The sequence below is a fragment of the Sardina pilchardus genome, chromosome 2, assembly GCF_963854185.1.
Source record: "Sardina pilchardus chromosome 2, fSarPil1.1, whole genome shotgun sequence".
NCBI classification, from domain to species: domain Eukaryota; kingdom Metazoa; phylum Chordata; class Actinopteri; order Clupeiformes; family Clupeidae; genus Sardina; species Sardina pilchardus.
Genome location: NC_084995.1, coordinates 13,646,486 through 13,668,793, shown reverse-complemented (window position 1 = coordinate 13,668,793; position 22,308 = coordinate 13,646,486). Strand labels below are relative to the sequence as shown.

Here is a 22,308-nt window from a genome sequence, read left to right as displayed (position 1 = left end):
AATGATGATTGAATTTATTGGAGGACAAGGCCCTATGTGGTGCAGTTCACACATCACAGGTTCCACACACACACACACACACACACACACACACACACACACACACACACACACACACACACACACACACACACACACACACACACACACACACACACACACACACACACACACACACACACACACACGCGCGCGCTGCAAGAGTATGAGATATATGCATATAAATTGCACAATTAGGAGATACAGGAAAGTTGATAAGCGTGATTTATTTATTGTAGAGAGAATGTGCAGAACTGAGCGGCGGTCATATTCTGTACCACTATGTGGTGCATCGTTATTGCTTTTACTGTGGTTCTGTGGGTTAATATGGCTTCCTCAGGGTCACCATCATGCTGTAAGGATGGGGTGTCATGGTGACCCCAAAAATGAGAGAGAAGTCTGGGTCCCCAGCATCCTCTGGCCAGCTAAACTTGAAGCGACGCAACAGTGTGACTATGATCAGGAAGAGCTCCATACGGGCCAAGCCCTCACCAAGACACATCCGGGGCCCTGGCAAAGGACAGAAAGGGTACAGAATTACAACGCATACATGAAATATTTTTTTTATATAGAAAACATCATATTACACAAATACAATACTAATTCTAACAATGGAGATGTTTCAATCAACACACTCTCTTCTGCAGACACTGCAAAGTTCCTCTCTTATTCCAAAAGCTCTTACTAGTATGAGAACATACTCTATGGAAAGGGGGAAAAAAACATGTATGCTGTATCAGCCCTAAACAGCCATAAAATATAGTAAGTTAATAAGTAAGTTTAATTTGTACAGTACATTTAATTCCAAAGTGCTTCACAGATAAAATGAGAGAGATTAAACATGGTTTGAATCAATGGCATCTGACCAATCAGGACATTTATTGTTTCTCATAGTCCTGGGCTAATCAGTGCATGTGCTTGTGCATGTAAATCTAAGAGAATGTTCTTGGGTATTCAACCAGAAAATTACTTGATTGCTTTAATTATTCTGTCTACTCTGACCTCACTCAAAAACTTAACATACAGGCCTATAAACCTAAGCCACTCTTGCCAAAATGTATGAAACAAAACATTTAAAACATGCAACTAAAGCAAACCTTTCCCACAAAAAAAAAAATAATAAAATCAAAATACCTTCAATCAATAATTACGTAATGGACATTGGACAACAAACATTTAGATGAGTGTTGAGCAGAAGTGCCCCTAGAGGGTAGCACCGCTGCCTGATCTAATGGATCTTAATGTCCAGACCTACCAGCAGAGAAGGGCACAAAGGCCTCTGGCTTGACCAGCTGTCCCTGCTCATTTAGGAAGTTGGAGGGATTGAACTCATGAGGGAACTTCCACTGACCCTCCTCCGACAGCACAGAGGCCAGGTTGGGAATGATCAGTGTGCCCTGTGGGAGAGTAAAGATGAGCCCATTTACGTTTTAAGTTCAATATTAATTTCAACACTAATTGTACATTTAAATAATCAATCTGATTTTATATTGTATATTGTAAAACTGTTTTTAGCTATTTTGTAGATTGTACAGATTTGGAATGGGTGTTTTTGCTGGTCCTCTTGCCTTAGGAATGCGATAATCCATCAGCTCTGTGTCTTTAGTTGTTCTGTGGAACACACTGAGAGGGACGGTGCGGGCCACGCGCAGGGATTCGTGGATAACAGCTTGTGTGTAGGGCATCTGGTGCCTGTCCTCAAAACACACCTTGTCTTTCCCCTCCAGAACCTCATCGATCTCCTGATAGCACTTATCTACAGGGACGTCAGAGAGGGAGGCCAGGGTTGTGCAAAATTCTGATTTCTTTAATTGGCCTCCAGTCAATTCCAGTATTGGAATTTGAATTGAATTGGCTCTGCCCCACAGGCAGTTGAATTGGAATTGGAATTGGAATGACAAGAAGTGGAATTAAATTAATTAATGTGTTGAATCTCACATACATTCAATGTCAGGAACTGTAGGAACAGTTATAAGGTGTAAATCGTGTGTTTGCTGCAATCATGTCTGACATTTACTGTGAAGCTTCATTATTAAACACTACACTTAACTTATGTATATGAATTTCTTTGAATTTTATTCAATTCTACTTCCTTTAATTAAAATTCAAATTGCAATTCTAGATCCTGTTTTTGACGTTGATTCAAATTCAATTCAAATTTAAGAATGTAATTGGAATTTAGGAGTCATTCTCAATTCAGTTCTGAATTTTACAAGCATGGCAATCAATGGCAATTTCCTAAGGACAGTGACTGGGATCTAGATGAAGAACGAACCTTGAATGTCTGTATGCGTAGAGAGGTAAAGGAAGGCAGTGAGAAGTGTGTTGGATGTGGTGTCCGTTCCAGCAAAGTGTAGATCCAAAATATTCCAAATAATCCGTGCTTCCTCAAAGGAGGACCTGTCGTCTCCTTTCTAGGCATAGGATCAAACAGAGCAGAAAAGTATCAGGAGAACCATGTAATTTCAGATAAAGGAAAAAATGTTGTTTTCCTGTGAGGGACCTTGGCATGATGCAAACCTTCTCCAGTTCATCCAGGTAACAGTCAAGGAAATGCCTTGGCTCTCCAGGGACCCTGGTTTTCTTGTGCTCTTCCACCAAATTTATGCACAATTCCTTTGCTGTTGCACAATTGTCAAATGCCTTTTTAAAAGGCAAGGGCAGACTCCGTGCCAATGGTACACTGTCGTAAATCTACAGAAGACAGCAGTCTTAAAATATAAAGTGTAAATCCTAAATCCTTGACATCCATTGCCTTTCACAGTTATAAGCCAGCTAATAGCCATGCATGAAAATGAGGTTACATTAATATATAAAAAGATTACAGACATCTTACCATAGCCCAAGGTCCATTGGCAATCCTTGCATTCTCAGTGAAGAGCTTGATAAAGATCTTAAGGGTCTCATCATCATGCTCATACCTGGCTCCGAAGAGAACCGTGAAAATAATATTTGATGAAGTATTGTGGAACATCGTCTGAGGACTCAACGATTTTCCTGCAGAAACATTTGAGTTATATCATCTCTCTGTTCTTGCTTATTGTCTTGATGCACTAAAATAAACCCAGCCCGATCTTCCGATCTTCCGGATTTCGCCCTGCAGCTCAGGCTGGAAGTCTCCACATTTTCACAAATCTAACTATGGGGACCAATCACCAACTGGCTCGGATCGTTGGTCTGATTGGTTGAAGGACTATCCCAATGCGTACAGCAGTAGAAAATCCAAAGCAGACTCCCCAGACTAATGTTCAATCTTAAAAGATTGAGCTTAGGTGATAGCCAGACTAGTGATAGTCAGCCTAACTAAAATATACTGAACACACAAATTGAAAAGCATTTGAATGCAATTCTAAGCGAAACGTAATTCATACCAACTGATTTCTCCAGCTTGGAAATAACATAGGAAAGCTCTCCAAGGATTTTGTCCTCCATGGACTGCTTCCCCATTCCAAAGTTCCTCAGGGTCATCAGGGCGAAGCGCCTGTGTTCTTTCCAGATATGTCCATAATCAAGCAGAATCAAACCTTTAGAACACAAGATAATAGTCTAGCATTAATATTATGCACTTTTAGAACTATGCCAAGTCTAAAGCTATATTGGTATGCACTAGAACAGTGGTTCGAACCGCCAGAGATTGCAGGGGGACCACACAGTGTTGCCTGGGCTGAGGTTGTGAGAATACCTAAATTACATTTGTGCACATTAAATGTATAAAATCCCAATAACACACCCAGTTGGATAATCAAAACTCAATAATTCAAATTAAAAAACATATTTTTGTTCCACATTTAAATTCATGCAGTCATTTATTACCTTTGACCTCAGAACTATAAGCAACCTTCGGGATAAGCATTTGTTATTCATCCCCGGACCCAGATTGTTGAATTAAACAATGTATTGTGTGTGTATGCAAGTGGTTCGGGTAGGGGGCCCTGGCTTGTCTTAGACACAGGCAAGGGGGCCTTCAAGGAAAAAAGGTTGGGAAACACTAGAACATAGTCAACAGTCTAGTTAGCTATTGATATGCACTAGAACATAGTCAACAGTCTAGTTAGCTATATTGATATGATGGAAAGAGCTGGGGTGGGCTGTTACCTGGATGGATCACAGACTACCTCACTAACAGGCCACGTTAAGTGAGACTGTGTGACTGTCGGATGTGGTACTCTGCAGCACAGGGCCCCACAAGGTACAATACTCTCCCCCTTTCTTTACCTTGTACACATCAGACTTCAGATACAACACAGACAGCTGTCACCTCTAGAATTTATCTGATGACACAGCTATCATTGGCTGTGTGACAAGAGGGAATGATCTGGATGGAATATAGGGAGGTCATCGTCAACTTTGTCAAAGGGTGTGGAGGAAACTTAGGTTGAACGCCAGTAAGAAGAGATGGTCATCGACTTTGGCAGGAAGGCGCCATCATTCACACCACTTAAAAGAACACTTCACCGTTTTTTCATATTAAACTATGTTATTCCCTTAACTAAGACGAGTTGATACATACAAGTACCTCTCACGTTTCAATGTGGGCACTCACTGGCTCTGGCGCGCTACGCTACTTTGGTAGCACTTAGCTACCCCAGTTCATTCATTAGGATCCAAACAGAGATGTTAGAAGCAACCAAACACCACCATGTTTTCCCTATTAAAATACAGTTACACGAGTAGTCACACGACTGGTGAGACAAAATAAAACGTGGTGCATTTCTTAGCTGGTAAGAAGGATAACTATATTGTGTGGCGGAATAACAATTGGGAGCACTTCGGTGCAGTAATATCCTCACTTCAAAGTGAAACTGAAAGTGCAAGAGTGAGGATATTACTGCGCCGAGTCTAAGTGCCCCCAATTGTTATTCAATGAATGAATTGGTCTAGCTAAGTGCTATCAAAGTAGCACTGTGCACCAGAGCCAGTGAGTGCATGCATTGAAATGTGAAAGGTATGCATCAACTCGTCTTAGTTAAGGGAATAAGTTTAATATGATAAAATGGTGAAGTGTTCCTTTAACATTCAGGGAGTGGAGATAGGCTACGTGCAACAAAGACTCTTTGTGTGCTTGTTTGTTTCCGATGGAGCCAGATGTGTTTGGGCCTGCCGCTATTGTTAATGTAGGCCTAATTAGTGTCACAGACCCGGTTGGGTGTTGCACTAGGAAATAGGCACTTTAAGATGAAGTAGTATTTATTGTGTTAAAATTGTCATTATTGAGCAAACAAGATATTCAGTATCGGTGTGAAGGTGTAATAAGCAGAATATAACAGAAGATGGCGTTACGAGTTAACGCTTCATTGGAAATACATGAGCGTATAGGAGGAACCGCGCACATTGTCTAATTGAGGTGGTATGAGTCTACAAATACCTAGGTGTTCACCTTGACAACAGACTGAACAGGCCACACAACACAGATGCCCTGTTCAAAAAGGGACAAACTTGTCTCCATCTGCTAAGACAGAAGTCCTTTAGTGTGTGCAAAACAACAACAAAATATGTGGCAAACAAATCTATGGTTCTACATCATTGTTGGTAAAATGATCTTGATAATCTTTATATTTCAGGCCTCTCTAATTTAGTCATGCGTAGGCCTAATGTTAGGGGACTCGGAAGACCCCCCTAGTATTTCGGGGTGCCCAACATTTCTGGCGACGTCCCTGACCTTATTTGAAAAATCCTGGCTACCGCCTTGGTGGGAGCTCTGACACTGACTGCTCGCTGGACTCATTGAGGTGGTGAGGGAAGGATGTTGGACAAACTTTCATCCATGACATTACATTTAGCAGATACTTTTTAACCAAAGTGACTTTCAACTATGTTAGAAGGGATATTGTCCCCGGAACAACTTGGGGTTAAGTGCCTTGTTCAAGGGCACAACGGTGGAGGCAGTTGAACTGACAACTTTCAGGCTACTGCATTCTAGCCCAGCTCCTTAACCACTACACTACCACCGCATGTCATAGCCAATTACTCTACCCCCTGCACGGGTCAGTGGGAGCGCTAAGCAGCTGCTTCAGCATCAGACTGCTGCACCCATCTTGTAAGAATACATTTGCTAAAAATTTATTTTGTTTTCAATACCTCTATTTACCCATCTTTACCAGGGGTGTCCATAATGTCTCTGTAGTACAGATGTAAATGGCCTGCCATGTGTGCCTGGCTACTGCACTGATGTGTGATTTGTCCCTTGCTCATGCCGTGCAACACAACAGTCGCCAAATGGATCAAAGGGCATAGCGATCTGACATAACTGGAAAGTCATGGAGCTTAAACGAGAATTCTGGCGATTTTTCATCTCTGTTTCTCAGAGTCACTGAGTGCTGTCAGTACAAAAAAAAAAGTAGGTTCTACCTAATGAGTTGCTACAGCCAACTGCTAGCGCTGTCAAACATTCTACAGTGCTACACTCTAGGGGCATGTTCACTAGTCCCCATGTTCATGCCCCTGTAGCACTGTAGCTGCCTGGCAGTGCTAGCTGTTGGCTGCAACTGGAGGTAAAACCTGCAGCAACTTGATGTAGCCTACTGTTTTTGGGTTTTTTTGTACTGACAATACTCGGAGACCTCAAGAATCTATGTGAAAAATTGCCGTAATTCTCCTTTAGCATGATTTATAGTGTTTACCTTTGTCTTTCAGCACATCGTTCACCATGAGGTCTTGAGGTCGCCCGCCAAAATCTACGCCCCTGGTCACCAGAGCCTCCTTAATGGCCTCCACTCCATTCAGGATCACTGCCGGCCGTGACCCGATATACACACTGAAAACCTTCCCATACTGATCTGACAGCTGTATCATGCACAAAAAGTAAATACAACAATGTATTTGTGTTTGTGTGTCTCTGTGTTATAATTATTTGTGTGTGTGTGTGTGCGTGTGTGTTTGACGTGTGTGTTTGACTTTGATTTCAGAACTGTTTTTACTATATGAATGTACCACGTACAGACAAATACAAACATGTACCAATATATATTTATTATATTATATGATATTATATTATTCTACAATGACCTGTGTGAACTGCATATCAATATCAATTTCGAAATATGTCCTCTGCAACTTAAGCCTATATATGCATTTCAGTGAACGAGATCATGTTCAGAATTAATATTCATAGACATTTAACTGTGATTTAACTCATCTTTGTTTGGATAGAGACAAAGGGAAATCTGGACATCTCTCTTAAGCCAAAAGAAACCTCTACTTATCAGTAGGCACATTATATTTCTTATTTTTTTGTTTGCCATTGTTATTGTTCAAGTGTCTCTGTTTCAAAGACCAACTTCCAAATGCCCAATAAATGCAGATTATGTGTTCTAAATGCTGATTGACCTCTCTGAGTTCACATCAAAGTTCACATCAGGACACTAGATGAATAATATTTACCCGCTGTAGATCATTTAGAGGGTTGACAAGGTTGAAGTCCAGCAGATTCCCTAAGAGCGGCAGGGCCCGGGGTCCAGGAGGGAACTTGTTTGGCCGTTGGATCTTGAGCAGAAGGAAGAGCAGGCTTCCAAAGATCCCCAGCAGAATCACAGAGCCCCACATGATGAGCGGTGCCCTACTAGTCTGAGCCCTTAGTTAGTGTTAAGGACCTAGATAGACCAGTGGCACGCACAGCCTGCCTCTTCCTTTGTCTCTTTGAATGATTTGTGTGTGTGTTCAAAATAGAGAAAAAAAGAAGGAAAGGGAAGAAAGAAAAGGGAGAGAGTTACTGAGCTGTGTGTTTGTGTGTGTGTGTGTGTGCGTGTGTGTGTGTGTGTGTGCGTGCATATACTTCTGTGGACACACCTTTGCTTGCTTTTAGACAACAAAAACGGTTACATAATTGTTTTTTATGAGTGCTGCCTTCAACTCCGGAGACAAATGCGCTCTCAGATCTACCGGTACAAACCTGAACCAGAGTGTGAGGGCAGCTAAGGACAGAAAATTCAGTCCCACTTCAGACACCAAAGACCCTAGGCGCATGTGGCAAGGCATGCAGTCAATCACCCACTACAGGTCCCCATCCCTCTCACCGTGCGAGGACAACACTGACTTCCTCAACAAACTCAACATTTACTTCAGCCAGTTAGAGAAAAACAGCACCACCACAGGAGCAAAAGCCCCTCCCGGTCAACAAAATACCTCATCTTGACCCAGCTGACATGCGGAGGAACCTACTCATGGTCAACCCGAGACAAGCTGCAGGTCCCGACAAAATACTTCGGCATGTGCTCAGGGAATGTGCTGACCAACTGACTGACATCCTCACGGATATCTACAACATCTTCCTAAGCCAAGCAATCATACCGACATGCTTCAAATCAAATCAAATCAAATCAAATCAAATCAAATCAGGCTCATTGGCCATGTACAGTAAACAGTATACTTGCGTACAAGGAATTTAGTCTCTGCATTTATCTCATCCGTGAATTAGTGAACACACACAGCACACAGTGAACACACAGTGAGGTGATCATCACACTAACCCAGAGCAGTGAGCTGTCTTCATTCAGCGGCGCTCGGGGAGCAGTGGGGGGTTAGGTGCACTTCAGCCGTGGACTGGTCGGGGATTGAACCAGCGACCCTCCGGTCATAAGCTCGAAGCCCTAACCAGGCCACGGCTGCCCACCACCGCCATTATACCTCTACCTAAGTAGTCACCAGCATCGTCACTCAATGACTAGGCTACAGGCCCAGAGCACTCAAGGCCCTTTTCCACCGACAGAGAACCGGCTCCGTTCCCGTTCGCGAACCAACATTTGAACCGTTCGTCGTGTTTCCACCAAACAAAATCTGGTTCGGAACGTGGCACCTTGGTTCGGAAGTCGAACCAAAAAATACTTGTTTTTTCCTGCGAACCGGAGTGGGCGTGTCATTGCGCAATTCAGAGGGGAGAAGGCTAAAAGCATGTCCATATCAACTATTGCTATGAGTAAACAAAACGATTCAACTAGCATGGCACTGCTCACGTTGACTAGCATTTTAAATAGCTAGTTTCTGTCCTTTCTGGTCATATCATTCTCCCGTTTATGCATCTCATTAACTTTTGCTTTTGCATGAACCACCCATTGTTGATGACGCATCCTTGTTTCGGTTCAGAACTGGTGTAAATGCGGGCTTGTTCACTAGATAGCACCACGGTTCAAATAATTCTGAACGGCACCAGTTCAACACCAGGTTCGTTTTTGGTGGAAAAACGCCTTCACACCCATAATGACGAAGTGCTTTGAGAGGCTGCCATATAGCATCCAGTCTCCCCACCACACTTCCTAACAAACAGATTGAAGAGTTGGCAGAAATGCCTCAGAGACCATCATCATGAACAACGGGGGCCCCCAGGGTTGTGGGCTAAGCCCTCTGCTGCTCACGCTGTTGAACCATTACTGTAGTGCTAGACACAACTCCAACCACAACATCAAGTTCGCAGATGATACAACAGTGGCAGAACTCATCAACTAGTGCGACAATAACCTTCTACTAAACGTCAACAACACAAAAGAAATCACTGTGGACTTCAGGGAAAAAACACCTGGCACATAGGCCTACCTCGCTTTACCATCAATGGCAGCACTGTGGAGTGTGCGAAAAGCACCAAGTTCCTGGGGGGATGCACATCACGGAGACGGCTTGACATGGTCCACCAATATCACCTCCCTCGTCTAAAGGGCACAACAACAATCTTTAACGGACTGACATGATCTATACCATGATTAGCATGTTCGCCGTAGCTGTTGTTTTGTTTCCCTTTTATGTCATATTATCCAGTTGTCAACGGCTAGTGGCGAAGGTCCTGACTGTTTCTATATTGTTGTACACTTTCAATTTCACGTTCGTTATATTCTGCCCAGTCTGTTATGTACATTTTCAGGTGTCATATTATCCGATTGTCAACATCAAAGGTCCTGACTGTCTGTATTGTTGTCAGGGGCAACAAATGGTTGCAGATAGCCAACTAAATCTTCTGTACAAACAAGACAGTAAAAAGAGGTAGCTTTGGCACTGTGTGCAGGTGCCAAGTCTTGTTGGAAAATCAAACCTGCATCTTCATGAAGTTAGCAGCAGGAAGCACAAAGTGCTCTAAAACGTCCTGGTAAATGGCTGTGTTGACCCTGGACCTCAGAAAACACACCAGCAGATGACATGGCACCCCAAACCATCTCTGACTGTGGAAACTTTAAACTGGATTTCAAGCAACATGGATTCTGTTTCTCCTTTCTTCCTCCAGACTCTGGGACCTTGTTTTCCAAGGGAAATGCAACATTTATTTTCATCAGAGAGCATCATTTTGAAACCGTCAGCAGCAGTCCAGTCCTTTTTGTTGTTATTAATTTTCAGACGCTTCAGACACTGTCTCTTGTTCAAGAATGGCTTGACACAAGGAATGCGACAGCTGAAACCCATGTCTTGCATACGTCTGTGCATGGTGGTTCTTAAGGCAATGCGACATGGTTCTTAAGGCAATGTGTCTTGCCCTCCTTGTGCAAGTCAAGTCACTGTTATTTATATGGCACATTTAAATACAACAGGAGTTGACCCAAAGTGCTTTACATTGGAAGAAGTCAGGTTTGGGAAGGACAGTTGATAAAAGGGGCCCAGGGAAACACAGATCTTGACCGAAACAATGCATAAAATAAGTAGAAAGAAAACAATATTATATAATAGAAAAAAGAACAACAGAGTAAAACAGGTAGAATAGAGTAAAACAAGAAAATAAAAAGTAGCAAAAAAGTAAGAAGGACAAAAGCAATAAATAAATGAAAACAAAATAAGCAAATAAAATAAAATAAAAGGCAATGGGAGGGGGGGTGTCAAGGGTTGTTAAAAGCAAGAGTGAAAAGGATGCCTTTGAATTAGACCCAAAACAAGGGCGGTAGAGAACTTAATGTGGAGGGGAAGAGGATTCCATATATATATTTGGGCCAGCAATAGAGAATGCTCGGTCACCTTTCGTTTTGAGATGTGTACAGGGGACAGATATAGGAGCTGTTTTGTACTGTAGATGCTACAGCAGCTATACAGTTTGTTCGATGTACAGTACATGTGGTCTGAGGGGGAAATGGGAGATCTAGGTATCGTCGGCATAACAGTGGTACTGGATGCCATATTTGACAAAGATGCATGGAACTCAGGGGCAGCATGTAGAGCGAGAAGGGGAGGGGGCTAAGGCTTGAACCTTTCAGGTCTTTCAGGTAAGAGGTGAACCAGGTCAAAACAGAGCCCTCCAGCCCAACTGTTCCAGCCAATACAGCAGGATGTCATGATCAATAACGAGCCTGTGTGCTCTGCATCTGATTTTGGGGTGATCTAGATACTTCTCTAGGTGCAAGTCCTAGAGTGGCGTAGTCTGGCATTATATAGCTACCATTACACACAGTAGCATGCTGAAAGTGGAAGGGACAACACCAGGGGCTAGTGAGCTATTTACTATTGAATGAAAGGACAGATAATGGACAATATATCTCTGAAGAGCTGAGAGGGAATGATATCTGAGGGCCAGTGAGTGGGCTTCTTCCGTAAGACTACCTGAGATAGCTCAGAGGAAGAAACTGGTGCGAAGTACTGAAGATGGCTGCTGCTGGGAGGTTGAGGCTCTGCTGGGTCCAGAGAAGAACTAAGGATATTGGCTCTGATTGAGTCAAGTTTTTGAATAAAATATATAGGCTATATATCTTTAAGAATCACAAGCTTCAGAGCTTTCAGGGTTTAAAGAGCACAAGAATGGATGAATTGAGTATTGCACTGTTCTCTGGTGTTAAAATAATATATATTCAACTTTGATTTTAAAACAATACATTTAATTGCAATTTTACAAGCCCAATTAACACCTTATATTTAGGCTGGGTAAATTGTGGTATTGAAACATTATGTCTCCTTTAAGATTAAGTTAATGGTTTTAAAAAGCACTTTGGGTCTGAGCATTTGGTTAACAGCGAGTTGATAGCGTTTAGGCTATCACAGAAGATAAGAGATTCTGAGCTTTTCCTTCTTCCATTTGTGTTCAGCTTGTCTGCAGACACACTGGAGAACATGGGTGCAAGGTGCAAGGTGCAAGGTACTGTATCAGTGGTGGTCTTTTGGGCAACTGTCAAGTCAGCAGTCTTCCCCATGATTGTGTAGGGAACTAGACTGAGAGACCATTTAAAGGCATTTGCAGGTATTTTTGAGTTAATTAACTGATCAGAGTGTGGCACCAGGTGTCTTCAATATTGAACCTTTTCACAATATTCTAATTTTCTGAGATACTGAATTTGGGGTTTTCATTAGCATTGTCCGTTATAATCATAAAAAAGCAATTAACACTTGTATCAGTCTAATGTATGAGTCTGTGAATGAATGTATACATTAGGCCTACAAGTTTCACATTTTAATAAAATTACTGAAATAAATAAACGTTTTCATAATATTCTAATTAAATGACCAGAACCTGTAGCAGTAAGGTAAGCAAGTTCATCATATCTAAATCACCCGAAGTTGTGAAGGTTATGTCTGAAAGCAGAGCAGAGAACACAGATGATAACAGCTGATTATTTACTGACATTTTCATCGTCTCGCACAGACTCCGATGGTAAAAAAAAAATAACCTTTCAGTGCAAATTATGTCCACCTGCACTGAAAAAACAAGTTCAAACGTCCACAATAATAATAATAAAAGAACTGAACTAGTTCAAAATTAAAATAGTGAACTATGAACGTGAATAGTGCTGAACTTTGAACGGCTTACTTGCATAGCACACTGGCACACTGTTCAACATTGTTTGACTTGTAGCTTACAAAAAAACGTGTGCAGTAGCCTACTTGTCTTGTCTGTTGTCTGTGTATGCAGTCATTCTTGTTTGTTTGTTGACGTGTTCCTGTGCGTGCACTACTTTTTTTTTTTTTTTTAATGTGAAATGTTTGTTTCAAACCAACCATGGAGTGTGGAAAAACGCAATTATCTACCGTGCATTAACTGTTGCGCGTGGTTAATTGGCAAAATTTAACCAAATTATAAACAATTTAACCATCCCAATAGTATGGGTCATGACACGATAACTGATGCTTACCTGCAAGAGAAGCGCAGCGGAGGTGCTCTGAAGAACACTGGGGAGCTTTGTGGAGAACAGGAGACGCCTGCCGACTGCCGAGGTGTCACAGAAACCTATTGTCCTTATTGAATCCAATAGCAGTGGCGGAGGCTGGAGGATCGATGATTAGGCACACTGATTTACACAGTTCAATACCCCCCGTTGTCTTATCCAACAGCCAGTCCCTTATTTGTGTCACAGTCCCTTTAACATTTATTTGACAAATATCCAAGGAAAAAAGTTAAGTTTCGTTTATCTTTAAGCCTACCCTCTCAGAGTTTTCGTGTTTGTGCCGTTATACGACCAGCAGCGAAGGCTACACGAACGAATTTCTTCCAGTGCTATTGTAAAATAATAATAGCCTAATAATAAAACCACAGCAACAACATCAATCATAAATATACAGAAAAATGGAAAGAAGACAGCGAAAAGGGCACAACAAAGACGGTATGAATCATTTGATTATCAGGAAGATTTAGTCTCTGTCCCTATACATAGGCTTAATTACATGTAAACAGGAATCAAATAACGATGTAGGGTGCAAATGGAATGTGATTGCGGGGGTTTTTTTCTTTCCCAACGGGCTATGGAATTTAATGCCCCTGCATATGGACGTCTGAAGTAAAGCGTACGTGGTGTAATATCCTGGATATTAGTAAAGGACAGGCGCACAGCATGTAGTCATTATCTGAAGTTTACTAGAACACTTGTTGGAGCAATACATCAGCCTAGCAGTCTCTGAATACTACTTCTACAGCACAGCACTGAGCTACTTACTACATTGTCTTTTAGTTGAACTGATACTGCCCCCTAGTGGACAATTCTAACATGACAGAGTTAACATTCTCCCATCTACTACATTCCTCCCCCCTTAAGCAGTTGCTTACTTCCGTTAACAAACATTTCAACAGAATATACGTCTTGGGAACAACATACAACTCCCTGCATAAAATCCATGAAACATGCAACAGCCACTCCCATTTAACTGTGACCTTGAAATAAAGTACATAATGTTTAAACATGTTTTCATTTAACCATGACTAAGTACTGTCACACCAAGTACACAGTCCACTTTTTTTTTTTTTTTTTGACTGCAGTGGAGCACCTGGAGGTTGAATGTCCCTAACTGATGGTTCGGCATTTTCTGAAGTCGGTTCAGCCACATCTTGAGTGCTTGCTTCTGGAACACCACAGTTTCCCTCAGGAATGGAACTCTTTGAAGCCGCCATAGCTGCTGCTGGAGATTCAGCCGGCCCCGGGGTGTCCATGATCTTTGGTTCCCAGTCCTTGTCCTCCACCCTGGCCAAAATCTGGTCGACGTGCCTGCGCACAATGCTGCCATCACCAAGCATGACCTTGTAGGAGACAGGACCAGTTATCTTGGTAATGAACCCGGGAATCCACTTAGGTCCATGACTAAAATTCCTTGTGATCACTGCATCTCCCTCCTGGAATTGTCTCCCTGCCACTTGCTTGTCATGATGTTTCTTTTGAATGTTCTGTTTCCGTTCCACTCTCATTCTGCGGTCCGGATGGATAAGGTCTAACGTTGATCTTAATTTTCTCCCTTGCAACATCTCCGCCGGTGACAGCCCAGTGGTGGACTGTGGTGTGATGCGGTAGCTAAACAGCACTCTTGACACTTTAGTGGTCAGGCTTCCCTCACCTGCCTTCTTCATCATTGACTTGAATGTCTGGACTGCGCGCTCAGCACAACCATTGGAGGAAGCATGATAAGGAGCTGAAGTGATGTGTTCGATTCCATTTTTCTGCATGAATTCTCTGAACTCCGCACTCACAAAACACGAGCCATTATCGGACACAACTGTCTCTGGTAGTCCTTGATTACTAAAACTCTTTCTTAGACATTCAATCGTGCTGGCTGAGGTTGAGGTCGTTACAGGATAAACATCCATCCATTTGGAATGAGCGTCCATCACAATCAAAAACATGTGTCCCATAAAAGGTCCTGCATAGTCAATGTGTAACCTTTGCCATGGTTTGCTCGGCCACTCCCAGGGATGGAGTGGTGCGGGAGCTGGTGAGTTACGGTGTTCTTGGCATGCGACACATCTTTTAACAACAGCTTCAATGTCGGCATCCAACTTTGGCCACCAGAAGTAGCTTCGCGCTAAAGCTTTCATTCTAGTGATGCCGATGTGACCATGATGTAGTTGCTGTAACAAAGTGTCCCTTCCCGGCGGCGGCACCACTACACGTGAGCCCCACAGGACACATCCATCTTGCACACTTAACTCGGTTTGCCTAACAGCATATGGTTGGAAAGCTGGGTCTCGGTCTTGTGGCGGCCAACCATGGTGGATGAACTGTGTCACCCTGGACAACACAGGGTCTCTGCTTGTCCATCTACTCATTTCTGCTGCCGAGACGAGGGTCACATTCTCCATCATCAGCACTCGGTCCTCTTGCTCTCTCTTTACAGACTGTTGAGGCAGAGGGAGTCGACTCAACGCATCTGCATTGCTGTGGTGTTTTCCTGGCTTGTAAACAATCTCGTACTCATACGCTCTCAGAGTTACTGCCCACCGCTGTATACGAGGGGAGGCCATTTGAGGCACTGCCTTCATCTCATTGAAAAGAGACAGTAAAGGTTTGTGGTCAGTGCAAATTACGAACTTTCTTCCATATAAATATTTATGGAACCGCTGAATGCCAAATATCACCGCCAGACCTTCTTTGTCCAGTTGTGAGTAGTTTGATTCAGCAGATGTTAGTGTCCTAGACATAAAGCTGATCGGTCTCTCTTGTCCATTTGGCATGCGATGCGACAACACCACACCCACTCCATAAGGAGATGCATCGCAAGACAGGATCAGGTCTTTTTGGCTGTCATAATGCACTAACACATCAGACGACTGCATGAGTCGCTTGGACTCCTCAAAAGCTCTCTCTTGTCCTGCCTCCCATTTCCATGCGGTTTCCTTCCTTAACAGTTCATGCAAAGGCGATAACAATGTCGACAGGTTTGGCAGGAACCTGTTGTAGTAGTTGAGCAGTCCTAGGTAGGCCCGAAGTTCTGTGACATTAGACGGTGCTGGTGCATCTTGTATTGCCCTGACCTTGTGTGGCAAAGGATGAAGTCCATTGGCATCCACCTTGTGTCCAAGGAACTCGGCTTCCTGTTCCATGAACGCACATTTGCTGCGCTTTAGACGAAGACCAGCTTCCTGCAGCCGTGTTAACACCTCATTCAGCGTTGCCAAGTGGTCTTGGTCACTCTGGCCAGTCAGCAGAATATCGTCCAAATACACAGCTACGTTCGGGATACCAGCCACCAGACTCTCCATCATTCGTTGAAAAATGGCTGGACTGGAGGAGACCCCAAATGGAAGACGATTCACCTGAAACAGACCTTTATGCGTATTAATAGTGACATATGGCTTGGATGCCTCATCAAGTATCACCTGCTGATACGCATGGCTCAGGTCCAGTTTACTGAACTTTTCGCCACCTGACAACTTCTCAAACAAGTCCTCCAATTTTGGTATTGGATACTGCTCGAGTTTCGACACCTGGTTGACAGTGAGCTTGTAGTCTCCACAAATGCGCACCGAATTATCAGGTTTTAACACTGGCACGATCGGTGCTGCCCACTCTGAGAATTTCACTGGCTCGATAATTCCCTGGTTTGAGAGTCTCTCTAACTCTATCTCCACCCTCTTCCTCATAGCATAGGGTACTGGCCTGGGTTTATAGAACTTTGGAGCCACGCCCTCTTTGACGTAGATTTTCGCTGGCGGACCTCTCCAGGTTCCCAGTTCCTCCTTGAAAACCTCTTCCTTCTGCTGAAGCACACATTGCAATGTCAGCTCTTGCTGCTCCATCTTGTTTATAAGAACACAGTTCATTCCCAGCGCCTTTATCCATGCCCTGCCTAACAGGTTTGGTCCTGGGCCTGCTACGACCACTACTGGCAGCTGTTTGACTTGGCCCTTGTACCTTACAGTAACATCTGCCGCCCCCAGTGTTGGTACTTTTTCACCCGTATAGGTTTTCAAAGTCATTGAGCAGTCCTGCAACTGTTGTGTGCCCCCTGCTGTTCGTAACTTAGCATATTCTGTCTTTGATAAAATCGTCACACTACAGCCAGTATCCACCTCAAATTCAACAATGTTCTTATTGATGTTAAGCTGTGCAACAATGGGGTCTACTTTTGTTATTTTTGGCTCTGTTAGCTTGTAAATCGTAAACACCTCTTCATCACTGGTGACACTTTCCGGGGATTCGCTAATGTGATGCGCAGACTGCTTTTTATAATTCCTGAAACTTTTTTCAAACTGCTTGTGCTTCCCTCCACCCTTAAGCTGCTGGCCTGCAGGTGGCGAGGATTTGCATACCCTCTTTACATGTCCTTTTTTACCACAGGCATGGCACTTTTCATTGATAAATCGACAGTCTTTCGCCATGTGTTCACCCCCACACCTGTAACACGTGAACGGTGTTGCTTTTCCTTGTCCTTTATAGTGTGACTCCACATTATGCACTAGCAGTTGGGGTGCTGATTTACTCACGGTGCCCTCCAGTGTTTTCAGTTGCAGATCACGCACATCTCTATTCGCCGTTTCCATGGCCAGTGCAACTTTCAAGGCCTTCTCAAATGTGAGCTCAGGCTCCGCCAACAATCTCCTCTGCATGCGATCATCTGCAACGCCACACACGAGCCGGTCGCGTAACATCTCCATCAACTTATCACCATAGTTGCAATGTTGAGCTAGCTCACGTAGCACTGCCACATACTCAGTCACGGTTTCAGTTGTCGCTCTAGTCCTCGAATTGAATTTAAATCTTTGGACTATTTCGCTGGGCTTCGGGTTATAATGTGACTGAAGCAGATCCGTCAAATCCTTATATGACTTTTCGCCAGGCTTGTGTGGGCTCAATAAGTTCCTCATTAAACTGTACGTCCGACTGCCAACAGAGCTTAACAATATCGCCCGCTTCTTTCCCTCATCTGTGATCCCATCCTCGTCGCCAGATGTAATATCCTGGATATTAGTAAAGGACAGGCGCACAGCATGTAGTCATTATCTGAAGTTTACTAGAACACTTGTTGGAGCAATACATCAGCCTAGCAGTCTCTGAATACTACTTCTACAGCACAGCACTGAGCTACTTACTACATTGTCTTTTAGTTGAACTGATACTGCCCCCTAGTGGACAATTCTAACATGACAGAGTTAACATTCTCCCATCTACTACAGTGGAACATTGGAGAAGCAGGCGACAGCAACACAAACCTGGTGGTTTAATACTGTAGCCTACATGCCAAAATGTTAGGCCAGCTGGTAGGCTATAGCCTATCTAATTATGATTTAAAAAAAAAAAAAAATAGCCGCTATATAGGCCTATTTCATTGTCTAGATAGACCTCCATTGTAAAACTTTTAGGATTTCTTTCAAACTCCTCTCGAGTTCTGTTACTCGAGTTCTGTGCAGGCTACAACATAGCTGCCTGCAGAGGGAGATAAAGCACTTCTGAGTCAAATGATCGAGCTTATGAAGTTTCACAAAGAAGGCCTACTCCTTCCACCCAATAGCTAGCTGATATCGAAATTGAAAGGTTTGTGTGTGTGTGTGTGTGTGTGTGTGTGTGTGTGTGTGTGTGTGTGTGTGTGTGTGTGTGTGTGTGTGTGTGTGTGTGTGTGTGTGTGTGTGCAGGGCATGAAGATAACTTTTTTGGCCACCAGCCATTGTGGCGGGTGGATTTTGAAATCCACCAGCCACTGTGTTCTTTTAGCCTACCAGCCAAATTTGTTTGTGTCCAAAATAAAAATGAACAAAATATACATAGCCTAAGCACAGCTCATTGGAGTAACGTGCAAAACCTCTTTTGAATGGTATCAGTGTAGACAGACATATCAGTCAAGAAAGTCACCCGATTTTACATGGTGTTACAGTGTATCTCTGTAGCCTGTTGTTGCGAGCCATTGTTGCGAGTCTCGTTTTAACGGTGTTTTTCAGTGTTTCGTTGTGTTATTGGCTACCCGCCAATGTGGCAGGTAGGTTGAAAGTTTCACCTGCCAATCACAAAAGTTACCCGCATTTGGCTAGTTGGCGGGTGCCAATTTCATGCCCTGTGTGTGTGTGTGTATGTGTATAATATATATACATTTTCTACTTTTGAGTTTCAGAGGATTTATCTTCCTTTGAGAAGTCGATGAAAGGTAGCCTACTGTAGATGACAATGATGACAATCACATTGGTGATACATTGGTGTATGTTGAGGCTGTGCAACAATTTGCCACTTTTTGAGGTATGCTATCAGGCAACTAGTTTTGGTAATTAGTTTGACGGTATAGGCCGACATGTGTGCAACACATTTTTCACATCAGAAAGACTCCAGGAGTTGGTTGCTAGGTAACAAGATCCTTACTACATACTGTAGATGTAGTTCACCAATTTCAACCCAAAACTTACATAGTAGCCTACTGCTTGGGGACATAATAGGGAGTCAGTTGAGAGGTGAGATTTCATAATTTTCTGGAAGGTTTCTTTACCATGGAACATGTCAATCTGCCACATTTTAATCTAGCAATGTGACAAGAATGACTTGATCACATTGCTAGCTTAGTTTATGCTTCACAGCACCCTGATGGTACTCACATGATGGTACATGATGATATTCACACTTGACCTCATGCATGGTATTAGCTCATGTTCTCATCTCTTCTTACAGATCAGAGGACATGTGAGACAATTTCACAGTTGTTCGACTCTTCCACATCAACGGATCCCTCGAACTCTGAACTGAGGCTGGTGTTGTTAGGCAGAAGAGGGGCAGGCAAGAGTGCAACAGGAAACACCATATTGGGCAGCAAGCATTTCCACTCACGGCTCAGTGCCGGCTTGGTGACTAGAGCATGTGAGAGAGTGTGTGCCACTGTGCGAGGCAGAAATCTGATGGTGGTGGACACACCGGGTTTCCCCAACACTGTGCTATCCCAGGATGCCATTCAACAGGAAGTGCAGAGGTGTCGTGAGCTGTGTTCACCAGGTCCCCATGCAGTCCTGCTGATTCTTCCTCTGGGGCGCCTCACAGAAGAGGAACGCCAGGCCATCGACACAATCCAGCAACTCTTCAGTAGTGAAGTGCCCAGTCGCACCATACTCGTCTTCACCCATGCTGACATGCTGAAGGGAGAGTCCATCCAAAATTTCATTTCCAGACAGAGTCAAAGCATCCGGGAGCTGGTAGAGAGGTTCAGTCACGGCTTTGTAGCCATCAACAACAGAAACCCTGAAGATGGAAGCCAGGTGGACCAGCTGCTGAAGATGGTTGATAATCTGCACAATCAGAATGAAGAGAGAATGTTGCATCTGGCCAACCTTGCCAGGCCATTGCGAATGGTACTTGTGGGCAGAACAGGCACGGGGAAAAGTGCCACAGGAAATACCATCCTGGGGGGAAAGTATTTCCGCTCAGAACTCAGCATGAGCTCTGTGACAGAAAAATGCCAGAGAAAGGATGGCACTGTGCAAGGGCAGGATCTGATCCTGATTGACACACCTGGCCTGTTTGACACATCACTCTCCCAGGAAGTTGTGCAACGCGAGATTGTCCGGTGCCTTACGTTTTGCCTCCCTGGGCCCCATGTAGTGCTGATAACGATGCGTATCGGAGGATCCACTGAAGAATTCTTGCATAGTGTCGACTTGATCAAGAATTTATTCCAGGAAGACATCAGGCACTACATCATTCTCATCTTCACCCATGCAGACCTGCTGGATGGAACTCAAATCCAGGACTTCATCAGAGAAGACCCAAGACTTCTGGAGCTTGTCGATTGGCTTGATGATCGCTACCTGGCCTTCAACAACATGCAGACAGAAGACCACAGCCAGGTGTCTCAGCTGCTGGAGATGGTTGACAGCCTTCTGGCCCGCAATAAGAACCAGCACTTCACCAACCGCCTCTTGCAGGGGACAGAGAGGGCTCTGGCTGAGCTGCTGTCAGAGGCTAAAGCAGAGGGGGAGGGAGGAGGTGGAAGGTTCCAGAACGTTTACAGATGGTGTCGAAGTCATCCTTATATCACAGCCTCCCTTATAGGGGCTGGAGCAATAGGAGGGGTTCCCTTAGTGATGAGTGCCATGGCCCCCGCAGCAGTTGTAGAAGTTGGACTTGGAGCGCAACTGGCTAGTCTTATGCTATCGGTTGGCCTGGACAGCGTAGCTATAAATGCCATAATGATGAAGCTAGCAGCTAATGGCCTAATAGGTGGTGCAGGGGTAGCAGGTGGGGCAACTGGGACAGGGGCAGCAGGTTTAGTGGGGGCAGTTGGGGGGGCAGTGCTTACTGCTGCTACAAAGTGTAGTATACAGTAGTCTTGTGATGCCGTTGTGATTATGTTTCATCATTGTGGCATCATACAAAGGCAAGGTACAATACAGCAAAGAGAAGACGTACAAATTGTATGCATAAATAACATTCATATCACGATACACTATTCATCGTCATATAACAATATTATACTGCACGTTGTTGGTAGAGTCTCAACTTTTAGTGCAATCAGACGTAATTATTTTCCTTTCTTGACATAATATCTCTTTATTTTTGGAATTTGCTGTGTAACAAGTTGTGTTTATATAGCTGACTTAGTTAAACCTACATACAATGAGTTGCAGTAATCAAGTCTAGATGATATGAAGGCATGTATGGGCGATTCTACAGAATTCGTGCAAATTGCTGTCCCGGAACCAAAAAACTAATTTAAAAAGCAGTAATGTAGGAAATTCTTTGATAATAAAATAATAGAAGCAAATACCAATCAAAACCCAAAGTAATATTTGATGTAGCTGCAAGCTTTATATATAAAATATCATCATTTATATGGTGCTTTCTATTGAGAGGTGGTTGTCCCGAACGCTAAGGTCTGAATTTTACCATTGAAAAATAAATATGAAATATTTTTTTTTAATTTTTTAATCATTGTTTTTAGAAGTATCTTTTTGAATACTTCTGATAATTAAAACAAAAAATATATATTTATTCGATATTTTCAGGAAAAATCATGAATAATCATGTGAAAAATGCTGTCCCGCATTTTCACGTCACTACCGAAACATTGCACACTTTGGTCAATAATATGATACTGCTTTAAGCCACTCCCCTCCTTTTTGGACCAGGAAGTTTTGCCTGCACCTCTCTCCCTCATGGTGGCTTGGTGAGTAGATCAGGCCCACTGTTTTGAAGTAAATGTGATCGAAAG

At 43.4% G+C, this 22,308-nt stretch overlaps 2 protein-coding genes across 2 annotated transcripts; one reads left to right on the top strand and one right to left on the bottom strand.

The window, feature by feature from the left end:
* Positions 1 to 255: 255 nt before the first annotated feature.
* On the bottom strand, positions 256 to 13,211 carry LOC134063812 (cytochrome P450 2F2-like). The gene is made up of 10 exons (XM_062519538.1): positions 13,062 to 13,211; positions 7,420 to 7,672; positions 6,660 to 6,822; positions 3,411 to 3,563; positions 2,876 to 3,036; positions 2,560 to 2,733; positions 2,315 to 2,453; positions 1,608 to 1,795; positions 1,295 to 1,436; positions 256 to 549 (listed from the first exon to the last, which is right to left on the bottom strand). The coding sequence occupies exons 2-10, from the start codon at positions 7,579 to 7,581 to the stop codon at positions 362 to 364; spliced, it is 1,470 nt and encodes a 489-aa protein (XP_062375522.1). The 5' UTR covers positions 7,582 to 7,672; positions 13,062 to 13,211; the 3' UTR covers positions 256 to 361.
* A 34-nt stretch (positions 13,212 to 13,245) lies between these two features.
* On the top strand, positions 13,246 to 21,971 carry LOC134063806 (GTPase IMAP family member 8-like). Its single transcript, XM_062519524.1, has 2 exons — positions 13,246 to 13,529; positions 19,779 to 21,971. Exons 1-2 carry the CDS (start codon positions 13,493 to 13,495, stop codon positions 21,422 to 21,424), a joined length of 1,683 nt encoding a protein of 560 aa, XP_062375508.1. The 5' UTR covers positions 13,246 to 13,492; the 3' UTR covers positions 21,425 to 21,971.
* Positions 21,972 to 22,308: the final 337 nt, after the last annotated feature.

Excerpts from the sequence above, each read along its gene's own strand:
- LOC134063806 (XM_062519524.1), top strand. The coding sequence starts at position 13,493 with ATGGAAAGAAGACAGCGAAAAGGGCACAACAAAGACG. Across the intron at positions 13,530-19,778 it reads AAAAGGGCACAACAAAGACG|ATCAGAGGACATGTGAGACA; the intron begins GTATGAATCATT and ends CTCTTCTTACAG.
- LOC134063812 (XM_062519538.1), bottom strand. The coding sequence starts at position 7,581 with ATGTGGGGCTCTGTGATTCTGCTGGGGATCTTTGGAAGCCTGCTCTTC. Across the intron at positions 1,437-1,607 it reads TGGATTATCGCATTCCTAAG|GGCACACTGATCATTCCCAA; the intron begins GCAAGAGGACCA and ends ACTCTCCCACAG. Across the intron at positions 550-1,294 it reads CTTTGTGCCCTTCTCTGCTG|GGCCCCGGATGTGTCTTGGT; the intron begins GTAGGTCTGGAC and ends GTCCTTTGCCAG.